Below are 26,475 nucleotides of genomic sequence, written 5' to 3' on the forward strand. Positions count from 1 at the left end.
ACTACTACTACTACTACTACTACTACTACTACTACTACTACTACTACTACTACTACTACTACTACTACTACTACTACTATTACTATTATTATTATTATTATTATTATTATTATTTTTATTATTATTATTTTTATTATTATTATTTTTATTATTATTATTTTTATTATTATTATTGTTATTGTTACTGTTACTATCAGTGTCACCATCGTCACCATTATCTTTATCTTTTTAATTACTTAGGGATAAGCTAATTTTTGTTATTCATATTCCCGTTAAAAATACAATGATGAAGTTGATAAAAATTCCTCAAGTTCCTTCGGATTATTTAGGAAACGAATATTGAGGATTGGAGAAAATCTAATGACATGTATACACAATAGCCTGATATATTCGAGTAAAAAACCATAAACACCATAAAACATACAATCTAAGTACGTCATCGATATTTACGAAGGATAAAGAGTTAAACGTACGCACTAATTCTATCTCCGAAATTTATCCTGTCTCTATCTTCCTCTCTACTATCTTTACCTCTGATACGTTATGATAAATCAATGTTGTATTACTGCTTCTTTGTAATACATATGTTATTCTACTTGAAACGTAGAAGCGAACGATTTATAAACGTTACACAAAATATTTGAAATGTTTGGTCACTTCTTGAAGAAATACATATTATACAAGTTGTAAGGATAAAAAGAATGGATGATAAATATTGAAAGTAAAAATAAAATTTACAAAATGTAGTTTAATATTTATAATTAATTCTATAAAAATTGTATGAATAAATTCACTAAAATTATACTCAAAAAACTCTAATTTTGTAACAAAAATTAGATAGAGAAATACAAAACATTAATTATATTTTAAAAAATAATTTACATGAAAGATATTTCAATTCAAATTTGAAAATTTAAAAATAAAATATCTGTAAATTTTTTTCATCCTTACAACTGATAACATTTTGTAAAAATTGGCCAAATGTTTCAAAAATAATTTACATTATAATACATGAAATCTTGCGATTAAATATGCAAATGCACGATATAAAAGAAACACAAAAAAAAAAAGAAAACAAAATAGAAGCTTAATAAAGAAAACAAAAAAGAAAATGAATCGGACTTAAAATACTTTTATTATTGCTCACTCTCTGCTTTTGAATTTGCACCGTAGTTTTAATATTGAAATACGATAAAGAGCTTGTCATTTAAAGAAAAAAGTATTTTCAAAAGTACTTTATTTTTATTCTGAATGGGAAAAATATCAAAAAATTTTAGCGCATATAAATGTCATAAGACATGAAAGTACATTATTTGCGAGATCATATCGTACTTTCTAGGCGTCTAATAATTATTGCTTCGATGTGTGTAGTCGCAATGTAATCTGTTATCATTACAAGTTCTCGTTGTATCTTGATAAATAAATAGAGAGTGAGTAAAATGTTGAAATATTGAAATGTCTACACCTCGTTGTATTTATGCGAGGCTTCGATGATTCGTGCAATATCAATCGTTGGGTTAATCTCGTATTGATATGGTATTATTTTAAATGATAACTTTCTAATTGTTTTATGAGGAAGAATAATAATAATAGTTTATTTTTAATTAAAAGAATTCAATATCATTCAATCATTAAAAAATTTATGAAATATACTAAAATTTATGTTTTTTTAACAGTGCTATTTGTAATTAGTAATATATATATAATTATTTTTTTTATTAAAATTTATTTATAAATTATAATATAAGCAAAGAGGCAATCACCAGTAATATTTCAATAAAAATACGAATTTTATTTCAAATATTTTAACGAATAATAATTTTTATTTTTGAAAATAATACAATGAGCAATTAATAGAAAGAAAAAAGTGAATTTAAAAATTATATATGATGAATGCAAGAAATGTCATTTCACTTTCAATATATTTTCTGACTGAATAATCAATTTTCAAGATGTGAGTTCTTTTTGAAGCAAGATAATAAAAGTTATACTTTTATAATAGAGTGCGTGCGATAAATAATTAAGATGATGAAAGAAATATATTTAAATTCTTTGGTTTTTTATTTTCTATTATTAGATTATTAGATATTATCTTTAAAGAGATTTTTAAATATCCCCTAATTTGTACAAATGGGATATTTAGAACAATGAATTTTTAAAAATGTTATCGAGATCAGTTTATTCTCCGTTGATTTAATATATGTATATACATACACGTGCGCGCGCGTGCACATACACACACATACACACACATACATACACACATGTATGAAGTGGTCACCGAATCGGCGACATTTTATTAATCCAATGCTTTGTACTTTATAATTTTATTAATAAAATCACTTTTGCTTTGAACATATATGTGTATTGTACAATTTTTGTTTCGATGATCAAAAATATATATATTTTAACTTTATATAAATAGATACATTATAATATTATTATAATTTTAAGATTATATAGAATTTCAACTCACAATAATTAAATATTATATATAATAATAAATTATATCATTATTTACAAAATTATGTCATTATTTTCTTTTTTAAAACATATTTTTTGTTATTAAGAATCTATTTATAATTATTAAATCTATTTTTTCATTAAAAAATTTTATATTTTTATATTTTTAAATTAAATTTGAATTTGAAAATATTAAAAATATTGAATTATAATAAAAATAAATATATTATTTGATTTTATTATTACAAAAAAAAATTACGTGAGCATACTCGCGGATGCTGGTTCAAGACGTACTGTATTTCTCTGAGCTGAACCACCATGATTCTTTTGTCTCCATTCAAGCCATCGTAATAAATCTGGGCTTTGTGATGTATCATTAATATCTGTTCGAGCTTCCAATTGTTGATAATATGCTTCACGTAATAGTCGAAATGTTTGTACATTTTTATATGGTAGATGAGTCATAGGATCTAAATATTTTGCTGGAAACCTATATTTTTTTTTTATATTTAAATTTATCAATATTTTATCTATTATAAAAATATATTAAATAAATTAATCTAGTATCTCACCTTGTAATTGCACATAAGGGTTTTATTGGTGATTTCTGTATTGAAGATTTTTTGAATGCTTCCGAAAATAATTGTTCATTTTCAAACGTAATGAAAGTTCTTTCATAATATCCTTTTGTTTGTTCATAATAATATTTGCTTTTGTTAGAACTTTGAGAAGATTCTTTTTTAGTAATATCCTTTGTGCCATTTTCTGGTTTTACAGTTATACTGTGAAATAAATAAATTAATTGAAATAAATAAAAAATTAAGTTTTATTATATTTTTATTTGAAATAACAGAAAAGTTATACTTTACTTTTCTATTGTTTCATCTGGACGTTTATTTTCAAAATTTGTATTTTTTTCATCTTTTTCTATATTCATTTTATCTTCTTCTTTATTGTAATTTACTTCAGAAAGTATCATAATAGGCATTGCTAATGATTGATATCTAATCATAGGTCCTGTTTGGGCTTTTCTTATAGTTCTAGTATTTTTCTTTTCATTTTCTAATTTCTGATATTTTTCTGTAAATAATAAAAAATTTTTTAAATTAAGCAAAAATAAAATATTACCATAAATATGTATATCATATATGATATACATAAATTTCTTTATTATTTGAAATTAATTTTTTGCAAATATAGAAATTCTATTGTAAATTTTTTAATAAAAATTAAGCAATTCACCTAATGATTTCATATTAATCTGTTCAGTTTGCAATGCTTCTTTCAATAATTCTTCTTGAGTAGGTTTCCATGTATCATGTCTTATGACTCTTGTTCTCCTTTTTTGATGTTCATTTCTTTCAGTTAATCTCTTTTGTGTTGCAGCTGATTTAGCAGCAGTAGAACGACGGATAGATTTTCTTTCTATAAAGAATTATATTTTAATTTCTGTCTACATGATTTAATATTATGTTTGATAATATTTATTTTAAAAATATTCACCTGTACTTTCATTAAAAATTCTTTGCCTTGGTTGCCTAACTTTTTTCTCTTTAGATGGTAATTGGGATTGAACTTTAGGTTCTTTGTAAGCTTTTGTAACTAATCTACGTTTTTTTTTTGGTCCCTCTTGTTCGGTATCAGAAATAGGTTCATCATTTTCATCTATACTAAAATCTGAATCTACTTCATCTTCTGCTTCATCTTCCTCCCTAAATTAAAAAAAAAAAATTAAATAAAAATTAAATTAAAAATTAAACAAGCTTTTAAAAAATTAATAGATATAAATGATATTAACATATAGTCATGATCTTGTTCCACTTCATCAAAACCTCCATAAGTTGTTTTGTAAAAATCATCCTCTTCTTCTTCATTTAATAACTTTGCCATTTTATTTCCTGCATTTGTACGCCGTTCTCTATTCAATGCCATTTTTGCAATTATTTAAATTATTTTTCTTCAAATTTATTCGTTAGTTTTTATTTTTTCAAATTATTTTCTTGTTTGTCCGTTATTAAATGTAGATTATTTTAACCTAAAAATAGAAAATAAAACACTTACTACACCAATCATTCATAAATTCATAAATTATATAATATTAATAATAAATTATTATGATAATGGATAAATAATTTATTAATAATTAATTTCAATACAATAAGAACTTTTTTTTTATTTTTTATATTTTCTTATATTTGTTAGATTTATTGTGTATGATTTATTAACAAAATTTCGTACAGTGATATTTTAGATAATTATCGATACCATTTTTATTAATAATTGTTATCAATAATTATCAATAATAATATATTCTAAAATTATTACATTTAAATTTAAAAAGTAAAAATATTTTTATATTTTGTATTAGGAAAATATTAATAACAAAATATTTTTAAATTAAAAAAGAAATAATATATTTATTATATATAATATTTCAATATAAAATTTATTTTTTCATGAAAGTTGTGAATGTAGTTGTAATAAATACGATTCAAATATTCAGATAACCTGATTGCACTCTATCAATAAGATTTTTTGTCATGTAAATATTATCCCTCAATAATAACATTTAATATATAAGATTACTTAAAAAAATATTTCGTTAACTTTAATGGAAAATTTTTATGACTTACTAAGTGTTTTTTTCTTCTTATTTTATTTTAGATATGAGAGTCGTTCAAAATGAGAGTTATAAAATTTTTCAAGTAACAAAATAGTTATATATTTTAAATATAAATTTAATTAATTAAATATTATATATTTTATAAATATAAAATATAAAATAAAAAAAATACTTTATTTTAAAATTATATTTTTTTTCACAACAAGCAAACAAAGTATATTTAATACATATTTCAAGTTTTTTAAATTATTTTATTTTAAAATTATATTTTTCACGATAATTATTAATAAAGCAATCATTATATATTTTAAATATATTTTAAATATTTTTAAATTCTTATTTTAAAATTATATTTTTTTAGAGATATATAAAAACATCATTAATAAAATAAATTTTTTTTTTTAAAATCTTTTATGATAGTAATATTTATTTAATAATTTAATAGAACCTTTAAATTAAGAAATTATGAGATCTATTATATTTTTTGTATTATATTATATTTTTATTCATTATATTTTTTATTCATTTTTATCTGTACAAATATTGTAGATTTTATTATGTGAAATGAAGAAAAATATTTCTAGAAATATTAAAAAAACGAGACATTACAAATATCAAATTTTCATTTTCTTTTCATTTTAAAGTAGATATCATAAAGTAAAAAATAAACACGTATCTATATATAATGAAAATGATTAATTAACTGTTGATTACATTGTACATTCAAATTTTTCATCTCTTTCTTATAAACAGGTATGTCAGATATGTTTTAAAAGAATTTATGGCAGTCATTCCATGATAATTAATTATGCTGATTAAAAAGAATTTATTGATAAAGATTAACTCTTGTTACACTGATTTATGTTTATACATATCATTGATATATATTACATAAAATCCGCGTTGTCTCACAATTCTTCGAAATCTGTGACGGAACGTCATCAGAATTAGAATTGTATAGTATATAACCTTAAATAGTATCGAAACTTAAAAATTTTTCATAATAAAATGAATAACGTAATGTTTGATCAAACACTTGAAGATATTTTGGAAAAAAATCTTCCAGAGAAGGAGTTAGCTGAAGTAAAACGCCTTTTATATGGCCGCGAATTACAGTAAGATTTATTATTTATTTATTTAAATTTACTTTTAATAATTATATCTAGAATTGAAAAATATAAATAATCAATTCTTTATATTCTTTCTGAATTTAATTTTAATTTAAATACTTCAATATATCATACTTGTTTAATATATTGTGAAATTATTTGGCGCGAAATATTTTTAAACTTTACATGCACGAATAAAGAATGTATATATGTTGAATGTATCATGCACCAAAAAATACTGATTTTAGTTACTAATTTAATTTAATTGAAAATTTTGATTAAAAAAATATTTATATCGAATATTTATATTATTTATATCGAATAAAACAACTATGTTTTTACAATTATATACTAGGTATTAAATAATTTTTTACAAAAAACATTAAATTTCATTATTAATTTTAGAAAATAACAAAAATGTTTAAAATGTTTTTAAACTTGAAAATTATTATATTAATATATAATAATTTTTATATAAGAAAAATTATATATGCGATTCATTTTTTTTAATTATAGTTGTATTAAATTATTAATTATTATATTAATTATATTAATATTTATATAATTTATAATTAATATTATTATTATAATTATATACATATATACATACATAAAACTATTTTAATTATTATAAAATATTTTTATTATAGATCCCTAAATCTTCCGCAATGGAATGGAAGTCAAGATCTCGATGTTCAAGGATATATTGTGGGTGGTAGCGTCACAGAGCAATTACGTCCTCCGCGTCTTGTTCGTGTTGGCTTAATTCAACATTCTATAGTTTTACCAACTACAGAACCTTTGCAGAAACAAAGAAATGCTTTGCATCAAAAAATTCAAAAATATGTCGATTACGCCGCAACTTGTGGTGTTAATATACTCTGTCTTCAAGAAGCTTGGGGTATGTTTCAGAATTAATAGGATGATTAAAAAAAATTATAATAATAAAAAAATATACTTATAAGTTTATATTAAATACAAATGAAATTAAAAGTTTAATTTTATATTCTGAATAAATATTTATCATGCTTTATTAATATCTATTTGATTTGATGATAATTTTGCATATATTGTATAATTCAAGTCTTAAATTAGTTCAAAAAGATTAGATAAAAATCTTCTTTTAATAATTTTCATTTTTCTTATAATTTATCTAAATTTTTATAAAATTAACAATTTAAAAACAATTAAGTTTAAATTTAAAAAAATTTTTTTTTATTCTTTTATTTATTTTAATTATTTATAATAAAAAAATATTCATCTGTGCCGTAGCTATGCCATTTGTTTTTTGTACCAGAGAGAAATATCCCTGGTGCGAATTAGCTGAAGATGCCGAAAATGGACCAACTATAATACTCATGTGTGAGCTTGCTCAACGACATGGAATGGTTATTGTATGTCCAATTCTTGAGAGAGATAATATGAATAGTGAAACTTTATGGAATACTTCTGTTGTGATTAATAATGATGGAAATGTGCTTGGAAAGAGTAGGAAAAATCATATTCCTCGTGTAGGAGACTTTAACGAATCTACTTACTATATGGAAGGAAATACAGGTCATTCTGTCTTTGATACATGTTTTGGACGTATAGCAATTAATATTTGTTATGGTCGACATCATCCCCAAAATTGGATGATGTATGGATTGAATGGTGCTGAGGTAAAATTCATTAAACTTTTACAAGTTAATCAAAGTTTTTGTACATAAAAAAATATAAATTTTCTATGTTTAGATTGTCTTTAATCCATCAGCGACTACTAGCCATACATCTGAGCCACTGTGGTCCATTGAAGCAAGATGTGCAGCAATAGCAAATAGTTACTATACCTGTGCTATTAATCGCGTTGGAACTGAAATATTTCCTAATGAATTTACATCTGGTGATGGAGCTCCTGCTCATCATGATTTCGGGCACTTTTATGGATCTAGTTACATCACTGCTCCTGATGGAGCTAGAACTCCTGGTTTAAGTCGATGTAAAGATGGTCTTCTTGTTTGTGAATTGGATTTAAATTTGTGTCGTCAAATGAAAGATTTGTGGTGTCTGAGAGTAAGTTGAAATATTAGATATTTTTAATTTTTTTATTTCAAATTTATATTTTATGAATCATTAAATTTTCTTTTTAATATTTTTCTTTTTCTTTTTTAATTCCAGATGACTCAGAGACTGGATTTATATGCTAAAGAATTAAATGAATATGTGGAGAAAAATGTGAAACCGCAGGAAAAATTGATCCAATAAGCCAACAGCAGAAATGCATATATTTTTTTTATAAATTTCTTTTTTTTGCTATATATGTATAAGTCGACAAAAAACTACAAAAAATATAAAAATATACTTAGATATCAGAAATTTTATATACACAATGATTCTTTTTATTTCATTTCAGTCATTATTTAAAAATATAAATTATGAAAAAAATGTGACTCAAAGATAAATCTATAAGTTACATTTTCATATTTCAAAATATTACATACTTTTTACATACTTACAAATTTTTAAAAAGTACTACCTTATAATTACGATTAATAATTAATATTTTATTAGAATTTATGTTAATTAGACCAGAATTAATTAACTGGTTGATACGGTATTCAACGATGTATTATGAGTTTGTTTACGATAATGGAGTGCTTCTTGATACGCTTTTTTAACAGCTTTTCTATCCGCGGGTTTTCGAGATTCAATTAGTTTTGCTTCATCCAATTCTTGGGAAACTCCAAGTTTTTCTAATTTTTCTCCTGGTAGCCATTGCCTGTAATAATTATTTATAATTTTATATAAAAAAATTAAATTATCTTATCATTTTACAAAAATTAAGTTATGAAAAAATAAAAAATGTTCTTACCATGTCCTTTTGGTATCGAAAAAAAGAACGAGAAATACTGGTTCTTTATAATTAACAGCAAGCGCTAATACATCATCTGGTGGTGCTGGTATTGGTACACCTTTATGTACAGTGCCTCTAGGAGTATTAGGATCTATTATAAGAGCTGGATACCAGGGATAACCACGGCATTTAGCCCATACAAGCTGAAGAGCTTCTAGACCATTATTGGCGATTATTTCCTTGCTTTCCAGTTCTTTTTTTGCTTCATTTGCTTCTTGTTGTCTCTGTTTTTCTTCTTCTAAATCAGGAGTAGTGGACCTACTTGTTGAACAACTGCTACAACTCGATGATTGACTTTCACCTTCTCCCACATCACTGTCCATTGTTCCACTTCTATAAAAATTAATTTTACATTATTATATATATTGAATCCTTATTTGAAATGCGACTATCTACAATAAAAAAAATAATACATGCCTGTAAATCTTAAAACTATCACTTTGTTTTTTTTTGTCATCTTCCAAACTGAACATTTGATTACTTCTACTGGCTCTTGCTCTTGCTTTGCGAGTGAAAAGAACTGCTGTTCTTCTATTCACACCTCCTCCTCCTATTTCTTTTTCTCCAGACTGTAATTCAATTTCTCCACGGTTTCTATTATTACGATCCCTTTTTCTGGATTTAGAAACTGTTTGCTCATTTTCACCAGGATCTAATTCAGGATAATCTTTACGAGCTTGTTCTATAAGAACACCACCTTGTTCTTTCATTTTTATTCCAGCTCGATAGAACATAGTGTCTTTGCGATTATAAGCTAAACAATTATTCACCATCAAATTGAAATCTGTTTCAAAAGCTCCAATAGTATCATATTCTTGTCTTTCTATTTTTGTCTAAAAAATAAAAATCATATATATAATTTAACTAACTTTTTTTTAAATAATTTAAAATAAAATTAATTACCTGCATAGTAGATAAATCCATAGGATGAGATACAATTTCTAAATAATCTGGAACTTCTTTAGTATTCACAGGTTGTCCAAATACATCATTTATATCTTTCATTTTAATTGCTTCTAACAATGAACGTAAAATACTTTCTAGTGGACGTAATTCGAACCATAAACATTTTTCTTTTCTGTAAAATAAATTTAATATTTGAATATTTATTATATATTTTTTTAATAATTATATTATATTTTTTTATCATGAAATTAATTCGAAATCTTACACTTTGAATAATTCTTTTTTCAACTTTTCTCGTTTGCGTACTAATTCACAAAGTAATCGAGCCCGCTCAAGATCTTGACGTAAACATTGCCAATATTTTAATTGACGATACAATTCTCCACGTAATTCACTGTCTGGTGGTGGTGAAGAATTTTCTCCAAGTGGTGGTGGTCGAGATTGTGGGTGTGAACTCTGAAGTCTTCTGAGAAGTGGTACACCATTTCTGTATTGTCGTTTTAAAGTCCAATATGCTATAAGACGCTGTATCAGTTGACTTCGTTTAGGCAACCCTTCAGCTAAGCTAGTATTATAAAATATCAATAATGTTTTTAATTTTTTAACATTTATTATAAAGAATTTTTGTTTGTTACCTAGCAATTTCCTTAATACGTTCCGGTGGTATGGTTGGAATAGAAATAACAGGAGCAGAAGAGCTTTTTTTATTTGCAATTGCTCTTCGTCTTGCATCAGCAGGATTAGTGGAAGGTTGATAATCTGATGGTGTATGAGCTTCACAATAAGCTGTTTTTTGAACTAACATTGGTTCTCCATTTGTAGGTTGCACTGTCCTCATACGCATACATAAACCAGCTTGTTGTGCGCATGTTACATGAAATGCAGCATAACAATTACTTTTGTGACATTGAATACAAGCACCTGATCCTCTACGTTTACATACACAGCATGTAAGTCTCCAACGTGCAGCAGGTATGCTTTCTATACTATCAATAGGCTCCAGAAATACAGTATTGGCGAATCTGACTTCTGGTATCCACAAAGCACACACAACATGAGCCCATGTAGCTGGGCGATCAGTTTGTTTAAAAGCACCACCTCTATTAGGGCATAAAACACAATCAACTGCTCGTGATGGACTTTGCAAACATCTCCTACATAACCACTGTCCCTCAGGAATATATGGTACACCATAACAATCCTGATGAACAGCAAGATTGCACATATCACAAAATAGTATAGCATTACTGTTTTGACACTCTCCATCCATACAAATACAACAAACTGCATCTTCATCAGCTGCTATTCCTCCACCACCATTACTTTGTTGTTGAAAATAAGATTCTTTTTCTAATCTATCCATTAATAATTCAAATGTATCAGGTTCTAAAGGTGGATTAAGCCCTGAAGCTAATCTTCTTTCATTTACTATTGATAACCATGCAGTATCTTCTTCATCTAAATCATATTCTACTTCTCCTAAAAAAAGAAAGAAATTCAAATAAATTGAAATCATTTACAAATTCTAAATATACTTAAAAAAATTATAAATAAAAAAATTATATACCATCAAGTTCTTCACCACTACGTTCCATAAATCTAATATATGAATTTGGAAGTGCTTCAGCTTCGCCTAACTGTTGTTCATATTCATCTATTTCTTTTACCATAGCTACAGGTAAAGAGTTAAGGATGTTTTTCTCTTCTTTATCTTTATCTGGTGCGATATATCCTTTTTGAATATTTTTTTCATCAAAATTATTTCTTTCCAAAGAAATAATAGGTATTGAATCTGTGATTCCAATTTTAAATATCTTATTTGCATCTTCACCAATAGGATTTACCTTAAATATAAATATAAGCATAAACATAAATAACATTATAAAATTATTCATTTCAAAAATTCTCAAATATTAAAATAAAATAAAAATAAAATTTTTTTTTATTTTGTTAAATATAATTATAATTTATTTTAAATTTTGTCTTTTAATCTTTAATTCTTTTAAGTAAATCTTAAAAAGAATTCTAAAAAGATAATTATATGTGCAATAACAATTGTTAAAATTTAGTGAAAAATGAAAAATTAAAAAAATATATATTTTATATTTGATATTAGAACTTTTAAAAGATTTAGAATTTTAAAGATTTGTATAATAAAAAAATAATTATTTTTTGAATTGTCTATTTTAAATTTCTTTATAATTTCATTGTATTATTAAAAGATTAAGTAATTCAATAATAATTAAAATAACTTTATATATTAATTAAATATATAAATTCAAATAATATTTTTTTTATTTATAAATAAAAATATATTGCTTTTTATATTAATTAAATTTTACATTTCATATATGTTTTTAAAATATATTTATAAATATATTTATTTATAAATTAGTAAAATATTACTTTATTATCTTTTTGTAATTTTTAAGCATTAATTAAAATATTAAAATATATTTCATACCAAAACAAATTTTGATGTTTCTTGTGTACTTAATGCTTCAGTGTTCGCAGGACTAGTGTTATCATTATTAACACCAATTCTACTTCTGCCTTTTTTTTTATTTGATTGTGGTGTGTTCATCTTCTTTCACGATTTGGCGTTTTATAAATAATAATGTACTTATATCATCCACACTTCAATTTAAAAATCTTTTCTTACGTATGTTTTTTATTTTAAATCATTCAGCTATGAATTCGCCTTGATAACATATATTAAAATTATATGAATTATATCTCTCATTTTTATGCCAATACAACTGTTATAAAATAATTGCATTAATTTGTATTTAAGGAAAAAAGGAACGCTCACAAATGTTTGAACAAGTAAACTAACCAATTTGAGCGGTAAACGTAATATGCACTGACATGTTAATGTAATAAAAGTACTTTGCATGTCAATTATAAACTACATTTCTCAAATATATGAATTTTCAATAGATTTATTTTGAAAAATTTTTTTGTATTAAATATACATTCATTTTTGTTTAAATATATTTCACAGAATTAATTAAATAAAGCTTAACTTAATAATTTATACTAGATTTACTATTTATAATATAGTTATAGCAATAGAAACTATCCTTTATAAACAAGTAATTTCAAACATGTATCATAACCTGATAATTAAAAGATAAAAATATTTTCTATTATTAATTTCTGATGAAAAAAATCATAATCTATAAAAGATTTTATATTATTTTATAGCAAAAATATCTAATTAAAATAATAATATTAATCAAAACAAATTTATGTCAACAAATTCATTATTTCATTTCAAGAAACTATAACTTTAATTAATATATATAATATATTAAATTTTAATATTATATTAATTCATTATAATCAGTTTAAAATACCAAATATAAATTTTCATAAAATTAAAAAAGTTGTTTAGTATAGATTTTTATACCATTAAGCAATCATTTTCAAAACATGTTAAGCGAATGGCGTCATCTGGTGACGAAAGAAACATACAAATTGAACTCAACGCAGTTTCCATTTGAGCTTGCTAGTCCTGGTTCTGAATACTTTGTGCACAGAGTGGGAGAGGGTAAGAGATCTAACTTTACACCAGTCATTGGCAGTATTTGTTCCCGTGGCCGCAGCTTTGGTTCGTCTATTTCATAATTGAAAGTTTGGTGCAAAAACTAGTTTACTAGATAGACGATATTTGTGTTTTGTGAGTGTAGACCGCGAAACAGTAACTAAAACTAACTAGATTTGTTGACTGAAGGAACTGATGTTCGGCTAAGAATTATGTCGGATATTGGTGCAGGATTACGATCGGTCACACGTCAAGTCAGCTGACATATTGCGCCCTGCTACACCGCAACAGCTCTTGGTAAGTGTCGCAATCACACTATTCGCTCATCAACGACGACTATTTTTATCGAATACCTGTGAAATACGTTCGCGTAACCATACGCTATTTTTTCGTCTGATCACGGTGAAATCTAGCTTGGTTCTTGATTCGTTCCATTCGCTTTGCATTCTTCTCTTAATCCTCTGTCTTGGCGTTTCTCTTCATAAAAAGATGTCCGACGCAACGTAGAATATATATTACATGGGACAAAGGAAACAACGCAATTTCTAACTAGGTGCGTATTCTCAAGAATGAGAATCATATATTTAATACTCATTCCATTTCTTCGTGCTTCTTGACTGCGTGTTGCGTGCGTAGATGCATGCGTATGACCGTGTATCTACACGATAGCAGCGCCGACGCGATTCAAACGCAAATGCACACTTATACATTTTAACTTCCCCTGCCGCGATTTTCATACCCCCTTTCATGTATCCACATCCGCATTGGTCTTCTTTTAACCCTTCTTTTAACCCTTTGTATATTCCGTGTACTTCTAATAATTGTTATTTTTTTTTTGTTATATGTTAGTCAGAGAATATAAGTATCAAATCGAATTTTCAAATATGTTTGTATCATTTTCAAATTAAAAATTCATTTTCTTTGCAATTTCAAATAAATTTAGATGGCGTTCTGAGGTTATGATTTTCTTCTTTTCTAAAAAGTTTAAAATTCGTTAGAATACAATTAAATTTTTCAGAATTTTTATCTGTTGATAATCAAAACAATTCAAAAACTTCCATGATGCGTTTTAAATGAATTGAGGTTTGTTTCAAATTTATCACTATCTCTACGAGTGAATGTTAAGCAATCTAGCTATTCCTTTCTATATCGCGCCTGTAGTCAATTCGATATAACCTCTCGAAATATTAAGAAATAACTATAACTTTTATTTCGGAAAATCTGTAGATGGCATTCATGAATCGAGATACAGAATCGAGTATATATGATAGACAATAATACCAATGAAGAAAAAAAGTTTATCATTTTATTGGTTGCCAATTTTTTATGAATTTTATGACGATTTAATTGCTCGCTAACGACATAAAATTAACATACTTACTTGAAATTTGATTTAAAAAAAAAAATTCTATTAGATAAATGTTGCAATAGAAATGATTAGCAGGTTGATGCTGTATGTCAATGTAGATTAACCTCACCCGAGCCACACCTCGCTTTCTTCCGCTGGTGATGAGTGATATTGTAAAATGGCTGCATGAAGAATTATAAGCAAAGTAATATCGTATGTGATAGCTTTCGTAGGAAAATTTCATCAATCGTCAGTATTAATTTGCGAGCACAGATGATCTTATTCCTGTATTTTTAATTATGAGAATTTCTTTTTTTAATAAATTTTTCACATGTTTTAAATTATAAATATAATTTTTTATAAAATATTTCGATAGAACATGAGTCAGACGTTTATCATTTTCAACGGATGCGATTTAAAATCATCGACCATATACGTCGTACTTTAAAAGATATTCTTACCACGTGTCATTGGACTGTACAGTTGAATTTCATAAGAACAATAAGAGAATAGAATATAGCTGACTGACAACCAAAATACAATTGCAAGTACAATTTTAGATCGTCCTTACCTATCATCTCTTTTTGTTTTATTTTAATTGAATTTAATATTTTTATCTTAACGTTATTTAAGTTAAATTTAATAAAGATAACTTTTATAATTAAAATAAACTTTCAGAATATTTTATAATTTTTTTGCATTTAGACTATTTCATAATTATATATTTATAAAGATTGGAGTCTATGACTAATATTTATTAATTTTAATCATTTCCATTAATCGATTCTCAATGCTTTTGAGATTAAATCAAGGTCAAATTCATGCTCTATAAAATTTTGTTTATATTTAGAAATCAATTAATTAAAATTATTATATTTATTTATTTTTAATATATAAAAATCAATTACATTTAATATAATAATATATATTATCGCATATTTTTATAAATAATCGATTATTTGTCATATATCATTGCACAACTTCGAATCAAGAAATATACTTATGTATTATATTATCACATGTATATATTATGTAAATACATTTAATAAATTTAAATTGTTTAACAGTTGCTTTAGGATAAACATGTAACTAAATCGTGTAAGTAAATCAACGTGATTTGTACAATGACGTGTATGGTGACTATTTGTTTTGAAGTAGTGGTAACGATTAGTAATTTTCATTGTTTCGATTTTCGAAGAATACATAAACATTTCTATTTCAAACAAAAATAAATGTAGATAAGTAAAACGGGAAATGAAAACGTATCATTATCTAAAAATGAGTCAAACATGGAGACAATCATATTTAAAATCGGAATTAAATATTATTTCTGAATAAGATTGGCATACCAAATTTGTGCGCATTTTAATGAATTAGCTAGTTACTTTCCGTTAGAAAGTGTTTCTATTTTATTTGCTCGTGTAAATAGAACTTTCATTAAAATCGATGTTTTTAATTGGTTATATCAATTATTGTCATTGACAATGTGATAAATATGTTATGTTGGAATTAGATCGAGAATGTTTTATACTAATTAAAAATAATAATTAATAATCTTTCAAATAATTTATGTGAAATAAATATCTTAAAAAATTATTTATTAAGTTTGAATTTTCGAGAAAAAATTTTATAATTATATAAAATTAAATATATATAAGGTAATTTGAGTTTATAAAATTTTTGTCTTAAAACATTTTTGTCTTGTAACTTCTGTGTTGAAAATTTTTATTTATTTTTATTTTTTATTTTATTTTATTTTATTAAAAATTTAATTTATTTTTTTTAAACAAAAAAATATATTTATTTATAAAAAAGTGTTTAAACATTTGATTATTAAAAAAAATTAAAGATATAATCAAATGATGTGTTTTAAAGATATATGAATGTTTAAAAATGTTATAAAATTTTTATTAATTAATTAATAAGTTAAATAATTTTTCATCATGTTGTTTATAAAAATGAAATTTCTTGAATACTTATACATATATTAGATTTTGTTGTAAATAAATTAAATAAGTTGATAATTTTGATTTAAGAATTTTTCATGTTTTATATATATTATTGTATTTATTATTATTAAAAATTAAATATTTTTAAAAATAACTAATATTTGTTGATTTGAATGAATATTGAAATATAAATATTTAGAAATTTAAAAATTATTGATATTTAAGTATTTTAATATATAAAATATTTTTAATATATAAAAAATGCATTAAAATAGTATTTTAAGTAGTTTATATTAGAGCGATTAAATATTTATTATACGATTGCGATTAATATTAAAACTCAAAAAAATATTTTCAATTATATATATTATAATATTTTAATATACAAAAATTTATTTTTAGTTTATTATTGTATTCAAATGTAAACAAAAATTTTTATTCATACTTTAGATTTTTTGTTATTAATCATTTTCATTTTATTAATTGATTTAACAATTTGCTAATTCATAATATTATCTCATATATTTTCTAAATATTCATTGATAAATTTTTAAATATTTAAATAATTTGGAATATAAAGAAATAAATTACATATCTGAATAAAGCAAAGTCACGTAACAAGGTTATCATATGTAGCAAAACACAAAAATAAAACATTTGCATTTAAACATTAAATATGACCAAATCGGAAATTTTTTTTTATATATCTTTTCTTCTTTACAAACTTCCTGATACATTTTTTACATTTGATTTAACTTTCAATTATTATAGTGACGTCATGAATTCTGAAGAACTAACGGATTTTAGTTCTGTTTTTATACTTTTACTTACTGAAAATTTCCATTGAAATACAATAAATTATATTAGTTAATATTTTTTCAATATTTTTTACTAGGAATAAATGCATTCTTTCTATATTCCGTTAAACAACTAGAGCAACAGGTCGAATGCTTTATATTTATAGTTAATATATTAATATTTGATATTGAGATTTTTTTTTTAATTATTTGACAAAACAATCATGTTAATTTTATAATTAAAATATTAATTTCCATTTTGTTTTATTTATTTGTACATACAATTTCTTCTTAAACATAGATATATGAAAGAAAATTTCTAAGTATATAGTAAAATTGAAAAAACACAAAAAAATGTAATTATCTCATCATTATTTAAATTTAATAGATAGTTACTATATTTCTTTATTAAGCATATTTATATAAATTATATAAATATAAATATAATTGAATTTTTTTCTATTATTGAATTTATTAAATTAAAAATAAAATATCTTTGAAATTAAAGATATTGAAAATAAAATAATAAACTTTTTCTAATCTTTCACTTTATATTTGTCGGCATGTATTAAATAATATATAGTTTTAGTTACATTATATTATATAGATAATATCGAGAAATAACGCTACGACATCTACAGATTTGTTTGAGAAATATGTTAAACACATATAATCATCATATAGTATTCCTGACAAAAAATAATATCAATAGTATTCTATTCCATGGAAGTGCGTATTAATTATGAATTGTCTATGAAGAATTGTGATTATTGTTAAACCATTTCAGAAAAAAATTGCAAAAGATTGAAAAAATTATGACGTAAAGAACGATCGTATGTACGCAAGCGCAGAATAAAGAGGAGAAATGAATGAGTCGTATATATATATATATATTTGTATTTAAGTAAGAAAGAGAAAAATAGTGACGAAAATAAATGGCGGAAATTTAAGTTTTATCTAAATTATCAACTAAATTTTCTATTTATTCGTATTTTTTGCATATTTGAAGTGTATAAAGAAAAAAACAATAAAGCATTCGAATTTTTAAATTTCAAACGTTTGTGTTGGATAAAAGGCGAGTCTCGGTAAATTATGTTTCATAGTACCTAACCTTATCGTGCAAGTGTGCGCGCTGTGTCGTTGGTTGTACGTTCGCCCAGAGGCTGTACGTCCAAACGATCGCCATCATGAAAACATTCGACCCGTCGTGTCGTTATCGTTGTTTCTCCTCCGTCCTTGCAGGTTCCTCAGATTGAAGTAATATCGAGCGCTCGAGCGCGAAGTTGCATACAAAGAGCAAGAAAGAGAGAGAACGAGAAAGAAAGAAAGGAAGAGAGAAAGAGTTATTTGGTAACATTTCGTTTTAGTTGTGGAGAGAGAGAAGGGTCTTAAGAGACAAAGCGAACGCGCGCATCGAGAGTGGCCAAAGCGAGAATTGCGCCGCCGAGAATTACAAAGCACAAGTCAGAAGGGAAGAGAGCTCCCCCGACCGACGGTCGACTATCGGTCGTAACTGCACGTCATCTAACGTGTCTTAACACGATAAGGATAGACGAAGAACCTACTTAAATGCCTCGAACGAATTCTTACTCCATGTTGTGCGTTGGTTGCGACACGACTGCGTGTTGGAAAGTGAGTAATATCACGTTTCCCTTGATCACGCCTCTTCCATTTGGATTTTATTGTGAATACGAAAATCAGACAATAATGACAATGCGTTAAAAATTCCAACCTTTTAATCCTTTTTCTTTTCCTTTATTTTTTTCTATTATCCATCATCGTCAATTGTTTGCTTTTCGTTGTCCAATTTCTCGGTTTTATTTGCCCTTGGAGGAATTACATATACTCTCTCTTTCTCTCCTTTTCTCCTTCTCAAGATAAAACTGTTCTGCACGAGGGAACGGCCCTTGTCTCAAGATATCGTTGCTGCTTTGCTGCTGACGATTTCTCTATTCTATGTATAGACTCCGTTGTGTATATATATATACGCGTGTGTGTGCAAATGAAAATTCGTCATGAAAATCTGTGCATCTGATTTCTTTGAGGCAGCACGGATGTGGTTGACAATGTTTCTCATCTAATGTAACGTGTCTATTATGGTGTAGTGATAATTATATTTTTTTCATTTTTTTAAAACTGTCAATGAGATTTAATGTATTAGAAACGGTTTTCATTAATTAAATAATTTATTATAAATTTCATTTTTTTAATAATAATTGCATATGTAAAAATTTTTAAAAATATATATTATAACATTTATATTTTGTCTTTTTTAGATAAAAAAATTATTTTATGTATTATTGTTTTCTTTTTTTTTACTTTAGTGGAAAGATTTAGTTTATTTATTAAATTTTGTTGAATAATATTAAATTTAAGATTATATGTAAATAATATCATAAAAACAAAGAAATGTTAAATAACTATTTTTAATAGGTGAATGTATGGTGACACGCGGTCGTGAAGGAACAACTGGAGAGCGAGCTGTGGCAAGACAACATTAATTATCTCCTACTTAGTTGATTGCAACTTGCTCGATATTCTTTCGAGTAATTGCAAATAGGATAAAAATAAGAACTTATTCAATCATTGAGGTTCTATTGAGATAAACAAAGAAAATGGAGCGAGAATCTAATCCTATGCAAGCTCTATGTCGCAGCGGTTGTGGATTTTATGGCTCTCCAGCCACAGATGGCCTTTGTTCTCTTTGTTATAAAGAAAATCTAAAAAAGAAGCAGCAACCTCCTGTATCAGCTGCCACTGTACCAACATCACAGACCGTCTCTGGTAACGCTGGTACGTTGCAGGGCGGTTTCGGTAGTCCTGCAGCTACAGGAAATACAGCCCAACCTACCATTCCTACCATACCTCAATCAACAACAGATCTACCCAATCCCAAAGAAGTAAGTTTTACATAAATTAAATTTATACAAAAATTATAAAAATAAATTATCAAAATATTAATAGTATTATTTTAAATTTTGGATGTAATTAAAAAAAGAAAATTAGAAATTATTAATAAAGTTTTAACATGATTTAATTTTATAAAAATAATAATAATGTATTATTTAGTAATTGTAAATTTATATATTTTTAATTTCTGTTCCTCATCAGATAAATAGGGAGGATCAAGAAAATGAAGTAGGTGTAAGCAGTGGAGCGGTAGCAGAAGGATCTGTGAGTAGTGGGGATGCAGATGATTGCTTTGATGGCAAAGAGACTGACAAAGAATCTAAGAAGAAGAAAAATCGTTGCGCCGTGTGTCGCAAAAAAGTTGGTTTGACGGGTATGTATATCATAAACTGAGGAAAATATTTTAAATTAATTTTACTAATTTATAATTTGATCTTTTAACAGGATTTGAATGTCGTTGTGGAGGACTGTTCTGCTCTGTGCATCGATACAGTGACAAGCATGATTGCAAATTTGATTATAGAGAAATGGGCGCTCAAGAGATTCGGCGCAACAATCCAGTTGTTGTTGGTGAAAAAGTGCAAAAAATTTGAACTATTTAGTGCGTAGATCGTTGGGAAAATGGTTATATAACTATATAAACAAAACAGAATATAAAACAAAAAAAACGGAGAAAATCGAGATAAATTATCTGGCAGCTGATTGCACGTCGAGGGGCGAGACGGATGAATGTAAGGATTGTGAATGAAAGGGAATAGGAAATTAGTATGAAAGAATATGAGAGTAAGAGAGAGAAAGAAATTGTAGTAAATGTGTTAGAACAGTTAAGAATGAAAGTATGAATTTATGCGAGAGAGATAGAAAAGAAAAACATGAGAGAATGAAAATTTAAAAAAAAATTGGTTTGTACATGATATGCAAATATATAGGATCGCCGAAAGTAGACGAAATTTTCCGAAGGAAGAATGAAACATAAATAGAAAAGAAAGATTAAAACGAAAAGCAAAAAAAGAAAAACAAACAAAGAAATAGAAATTAGAGTGCGTGCCGCGTGTACGAATGCTTTGAGAAAATTTTTGGATGTTAGTGCCATGTCAGATTGTCATCTAAGCGAGAGTTTTAATCGAGAATATATTTGGTTCTAACTGCTGCCAGCTTACTTATTACCTTATTATTATCTATTACGGTTTATTATTATTTTATCTTATGTTTATTAATTTACTTAAAAAAGAAATGCAAAATTCGTGTATGGAAGTGTTTGTTTTTTCTTTTTTTTTTCTTTTTTCTTTCTTCTTTTTTTTTTAGATTTAGCTTTAGGAATAAAAAATATGAGAATTCTTGGTGCAGTTTTGATCGGTCATGTTCTGAGACGTCTCATCGGGAGTTCCGGTTTTTGAATCGAGAGAGAGAGCGAACGAAAGAGAGGAACAAAGAAAATTTTTTATATGTATATAATCTATATTTCTCTCTCTCTGTTTCGTTCGTAATATCTAAAAAGAAAGAAGGAATGTTGCTTAGGTAGTGGCTGACGTTGATGGGTGATCACAATCCTAGGTTAATAATTAGTCTAATAATTATTAAGTATATTAGTCTATTGATTCATAAATAATGCAATGAAATATAAGTAGTACTGTGTGTTTATGTCCAATTTCACGTGAATATAACCAAGCATTATTCCTTATTAAATATGTTTCAAACTATATCGCAAATCAATTATTTATGCCATGTGTTTATGAATCATCATAAAAAAAAGAAAAAAACAAAATAGAGATGTAATATTCATCTGATTATCAGAATAATATTTCCAAAATAAAATTAGGTTGTGTCACGTGACTCATTCAGTCGGTTTTCTTGTTTTTTTTTTTCTATTCTTCTAAATAAAATTTGTTATATTGGTGCTAAAATACACTTTGTATGATGAAACGTCTAAAGATCAGCCAGATATAAAAACAAAAGAAAAATAATAACAAACGAGAGGCCCCTCGACGAAGGGACGACTATCGGCCCTGTTATATCGATTAATAAAAAAATATTTCTCCGTTTGTCTTAACCATTTCCTTCCGTGTTGCAATACTTTTTAACAAAACAAAAAAAAATCGTAAAAAAGGAAAACATATGAAAGAAACATAAGTTTCAATCTTTTGTTCAGCGTATCTCTGACTCTTCTTAGACTAGATCGTAGTTGAGAAAGAGAAAAAGAAGTAGGTATTGAGTTTTATGTCGCTTCTATTAAAAAAACTCAAAAACATGTTGTACGAAGCAATTTGTTATAAAAAAAAAAAAAAAGAAAAAAGAAAAAAAACAAGGAAAATACAATTGTCCTTGTTGCTTCGTGAATTTTCAGAATTGCTTTTCCCGCGTATCGTTGTCTTTTTTGTGAAAAATCGATAGTCGTCACATTGGGTCTTTTGTGATTTTAAAGACAAGCGAGAAGAGAGAGCGAGAGAGAGAGAGAGAGAGAGAGAGAGAGAGAGAGAGAGAGAGAGAGAGAGAGAGAGAGAGAGAGAGAGAGAATGAATGAATGAATGAATGAATGAATGAATGAATGAATGAGAACATAAAAAAAAAGAGAGACAGAAAACACCACACTGTGTATCGTACCACCATGTTTTTGCTGTCTTTAAAAATAATTGTTTCATTGTTTTTCTTTGTTTTCTTTCTAATCGATTATCGATCCTTCGTCCTTTGAAGTTTTGCGTGATAGCCGATATAACGATAAAGAAAAACTATCGAAACGAAAAATCGTCTTATGAAATACAAAGAAAGAAGAAATCCTTGTATTAATTACGTTAATAGAATAAAGTGAATCGTTCTTAATTTCAGTGCCACGTTATGGATGATTCTTATTTTATAATAGTAGATAATTGTATACTTTTGAAAAATAAGAAGGATCTTGCTCGTAATAGAATTTTACATATATTCTACAATTACCGTGATTCCATACACAGATACACATACATATAAACAATACATAATGTCTATATTGGACAATATATTATTATGTGTACAGAATGAGACTTTTTTAGTAATCATAATTTTTCAATTTTTGTAATCATCGTATGAAAAAAATGTTAAAAATAAAAATCGTATTGTTTCGATATAACTATTATAATTGAAAAAAATTATACTTTGTTGAAATTATATATTTTTTATTTTTTTTTACAAATAATGCTAGAATTTATAATTTATTATTTTTTTTAATCAATTTGTCAATTGGCAATATTAATAAATCATTATTATAATTAAATCATATCACTTAAAATGAGTTTTAACATATGTTCAACGAAAGAAATTAAAAATGTTATTTATATAAACAGTTATATAATAGTTATTGAAATCATACGATTATTATTTAACATTTTTCGCGGTAGAAAAATCCTAATAATTGTTGAGAAGAAAAAAATAAGCTTGCAATTGCTTTCTTGAGATTGGTTACACAATGATATATTCGTTTTGGCGCACATCTTAGAGGGAAAAGTGTCAACTAAATTGAAATCATGTATAAAGAGGAGGTACGCACACCGATTATCAATAATATCGACGGAATGGTTGCCTTCAGGCCTTCATCCTATTTTAGGCATAGCATATTTTTCTAAGATTGTATCATGATATTATTGGAAGTAGAATTTTGCCTATGACGAGTGAATGACAATGATGATATATTCATAGATACACAGAGAAAGAAAAAATGAAGAACAAACGAGAGTATGAACGATCGAATGAATGAAAGTAAGGAAAATAATTTCAAAATGAGAAAATAAAACGAATCGGGAAAAGGATAGATAAAACAGTGTTCGTACTTTGCTGATTACATTAAGGACGTAACAATGCTTGTAATTATTACACGATTGATATTAGTATATTTAAGCGATTAAAAGGAAAGAAATAACGTCGACTTTATTCATACATGTATCGTTACGATTTTATCATCCTTTTGACAAGAATATATTAGATGTAGTATATCTTAGGTTCTTTCGTAGATGAGAAAAAAAATTATCTCAATGTGTTATTTGTTTCTACGCCTATGATCCATAAGATTTCTACTTTCGTTTCCACGTACCTCCTTGTTATAAATCTCTCTTTGATCGTATATATCGATCTCTCTCACGATCATTCTTGAATATTTATAATTATAGTTAATTATATTTATGTATATTTAACAAAATATATATATATATATATATATATATATATATATATATATTTATATATATATATAAATTTACCGCCCTGAAAAAGATTCGGCAGATAAAGTTATTTGCTTAATCAAGCTTAATCAAGCTTAATCAAGCTTTGCAAAATTGTACATAATGTGCACTTTCAAGTATGTCTGCCATTTTTATTGATTCAATCAATCGATATAATTTATTGATTGAAGAAATTAATAATAATTTTCCTAATGTTAATTCTTAGCAACTAAATAAAAGTTGCAATGCAATCTTAGGACAATAAGACATAGAAGGCACGAACTAAGTTTTTGCTTATTCAAATTATATGTAAAAATATTGGCATGAAATAAGATTATGATCACTAGTTTAATGATTATTTCATATTGTGTTATCATATCGTGATAGCACTCAAAAATTAATGACCAATAAATATATGATTATTTAAAAATAGAAAATAGAACTGTTCTATTTTCTTATTTTAGTCTTTTTTTTGTAAAAAAAAATAACACATTAATTTAAATATTTTTAAAAAATTAATTAATTTAAAAAAATGCTTTTAATTTTTATTTTTAATAAATAATGCATAATTAATAAAAATTAAAGTAATAATTGTACTTCGTTCGCGCCTCATTTATAAATTAATTCAATGCGCATGCGCTTGAGTTTGTCTTTATTGTGAGTATCGAACTGTAAGCATAGTATAAACGTTAGGCAAAATAGAAGAGGTTATCGTGTGCGTCTATAATTTGTATGTGTTTTTCAATATTTCTAATCGAAAGAGTCTTTAATTTTGAATTAATTAAAAAAAAATTTCAGTGTGTTATTTGAATTAGTATAAGAAAAAGCCAAAATGTCGATCGGAGTACCGATAAAAGTACTCCATGAAGCGGAAGGTCATACCATAACCTGTGAAACAAATACTGGCGAAGTATATCGCGGCAAATTGATAGAAGCCGAAGACAATATGAATTGTCAAATGCAAAATATTACTGTAACTTATAGGGATGGTCATGAGGTGCAATTAGAAAACGTTTATATTAGAGGTTCGAAGATTAGATTTCTCATATTACCAGATATGTTGAAGAACGCGCCAATGTTTAAACGACCAGGAGGAAAAGGTTCAGGAACCGCAGGCAGAGGAAAATCTGCTATCTTACGTGCCCAAGGTTTTTTTATAAGATATTTTGTTTCCAAAATATGCAAATATTTAAATAAAATATACTTTTTGTTTCATTGATTTATAACGTTTTATGAAATGTTCAATTAATTTGTTTGCTTATTTATTTATTAATTTGTTTTAGCTCGTGGAAGAGGTAGAGGTCAAAATCAAAGAGGTAGAGGAACAGGTTCTGCACCTTGGCTTAATCAACAAAATCAACCTGGAGGATCTCAAGCAGGAAGAGGACGAGGTTAAATTGTATTATAATAGGAAAACTTATAATAAGAAAAAAATTATTGAATTGAACCTGTAACTAATCTTTTTATATCGTTTATAAAAGATGTTTCAATAAATTCCTTTTGATTGCAAAAATATTTTAAAATATTTTTCTATAAAATCTTCGAAAAAATATTCTCATTATATTTTTATAAAATTTTCCTAAAATAAATATGAAAATTAAAAAAACTTTATACAATTCTAACTTATTTAATATTATATTCGTATTAATTAAAAATATTTGAATAGAATGAAGATTTTGTGAAATAAAATACAATATTTCTTATCGTTTGATACATATTTGAACACGTTTTTGTGTATGTTCA

General features: G+C 25.5%; 5 protein-coding genes across 10 annotated transcripts; 3 read left to right on the forward strand and 2 right to left on the reverse strand.

Annotated features, from left to right (window-relative positions):
* Positions 1-2,600: 2,600 nt before the first annotated feature.
* Positions 2,601-4,603, reverse strand: LOC122711464 (vacuolar protein sorting-associated protein 72 homolog). Its single transcript, XM_043930265.1, has 6 exons — positions 4,262-4,603; positions 3,967-4,175; positions 3,706-3,888; positions 3,333-3,543; positions 3,036-3,245; positions 2,601-2,953 (listed from the first exon to the last, which is right to left on the reverse strand). The coding sequence occupies exons 1-6, from the start codon at positions 4,393-4,395 to the stop codon at positions 2,719-2,721; spliced, it is 1,182 nt and encodes a 393-aa protein (XP_043786200.1). The 5' UTR covers positions 4,396-4,603; the 3' UTR covers positions 2,601-2,718.
* Positions 4,604-5,883: 1,280 nt separating this feature from the next.
* Positions 5,884-8,564, forward strand: LOC122711465 (beta-ureidopropionase). Its single transcript, XM_043930266.1, has 5 exons — positions 5,884-6,201; positions 6,846-7,096; positions 7,468-7,856; positions 7,930-8,247; positions 8,353-8,564. Exons 1-5 carry the CDS (start codon positions 6,095-6,097, stop codon positions 8,437-8,439), a joined length of 1,152 nt encoding a protein of 383 aa, XP_043786201.1. The 5' UTR covers positions 5,884-6,094; the 3' UTR covers positions 8,440-8,564.
* Positions 8,565-8,580: 16 nt separating this feature from the next.
* LOC122711463 (peregrin) lies at positions 8,581-12,974 on the reverse strand. The gene is made up of 9 exons (XM_043930263.1): positions 12,831-12,974; positions 12,459-12,753; positions 11,562-11,838; positions 10,630-11,473; positions 10,260-10,559; positions 9,992-10,166; positions 9,506-9,921; positions 9,047-9,421; positions 8,581-8,953 (listed from the first exon to the last, which is right to left on the reverse strand). The coding sequence occupies exons 2-9, from the start codon at positions 12,576-12,578 to the stop codon at positions 8,773-8,775; spliced, it is 2,688 nt and encodes an 895-aa protein (XP_043786198.1). The 5' UTR covers positions 12,579-12,753; positions 12,831-12,974; the 3' UTR covers positions 8,581-8,772.
* Positions 12,975-13,567: 593 nt separating this feature from the next.
* On the forward strand, positions 13,568-21,694 carry LOC122711410 (AN1-type zinc finger protein 5). 5 transcript variants are annotated; one of them, XM_043930162.1, is made up of 5 exons: positions 13,568-13,838; positions 19,003-19,267; positions 20,069-20,535; positions 20,747-20,918; positions 20,990-21,694. In XM_043930162.1, the coding sequence occupies exons 3-5, from the start codon at positions 20,251-20,253 to the stop codon at positions 21,136-21,138; spliced, it is 606 nt and encodes a 201-aa protein (XP_043786097.1). In that variant the 5' UTR covers positions 13,568-13,838; positions 19,003-19,267; positions 20,069-20,250; the 3' UTR covers positions 21,139-21,694. The 5 variants fall into 5 exon arrangements, with proteins under 5 accessions (XP_043786097.1, XP_043786096.1, XP_043786098.1 ...); XM_043930163.1 differs by lacking the exon at positions 13,568-13,838 and adding an exon at positions 13,920-14,094; XM_043930161.1 differs by lacking the exon at positions 19,003-19,267.
* Positions 21,695-23,521: 1,827 nt separating this feature from the next.
* On the forward strand, positions 23,522-26,241 carry LOC122711412 (small nuclear ribonucleoprotein Sm D3). Of its 2 annotated transcripts, XM_043930167.1 has the most exons (3): positions 23,522-25,462; positions 25,531-25,880; positions 26,016-26,241. In XM_043930167.1, exons 2-3 carry the CDS (start codon positions 25,565-25,567, stop codon positions 26,126-26,128), a joined length of 429 nt encoding a protein of 142 aa, XP_043786102.1. In that variant the 5' UTR covers positions 23,522-25,462; positions 25,531-25,564; the 3' UTR covers positions 26,129-26,241. The 2 variants fall into 2 exon arrangements, with proteins under 2 accessions (XP_043786102.1, XP_043786101.1); XM_043930166.1 differs by having other exon boundaries at positions 23,522-25,880.
* Positions 26,242-26,475: the final 234 nt, after the last annotated feature.

Source organism: Apis laboriosa, unplaced genomic scaffold (genome assembly GCF_014066325.1).
Source record: "Apis laboriosa isolate Shangri-la unplaced genomic scaffold, ASM1406632v1 scaffold170_cov151, whole genome shotgun sequence".
Lineage (NCBI taxonomy): Eukaryota > Metazoa > Arthropoda > Insecta > Hymenoptera > Apidae > Apis > Apis laboriosa.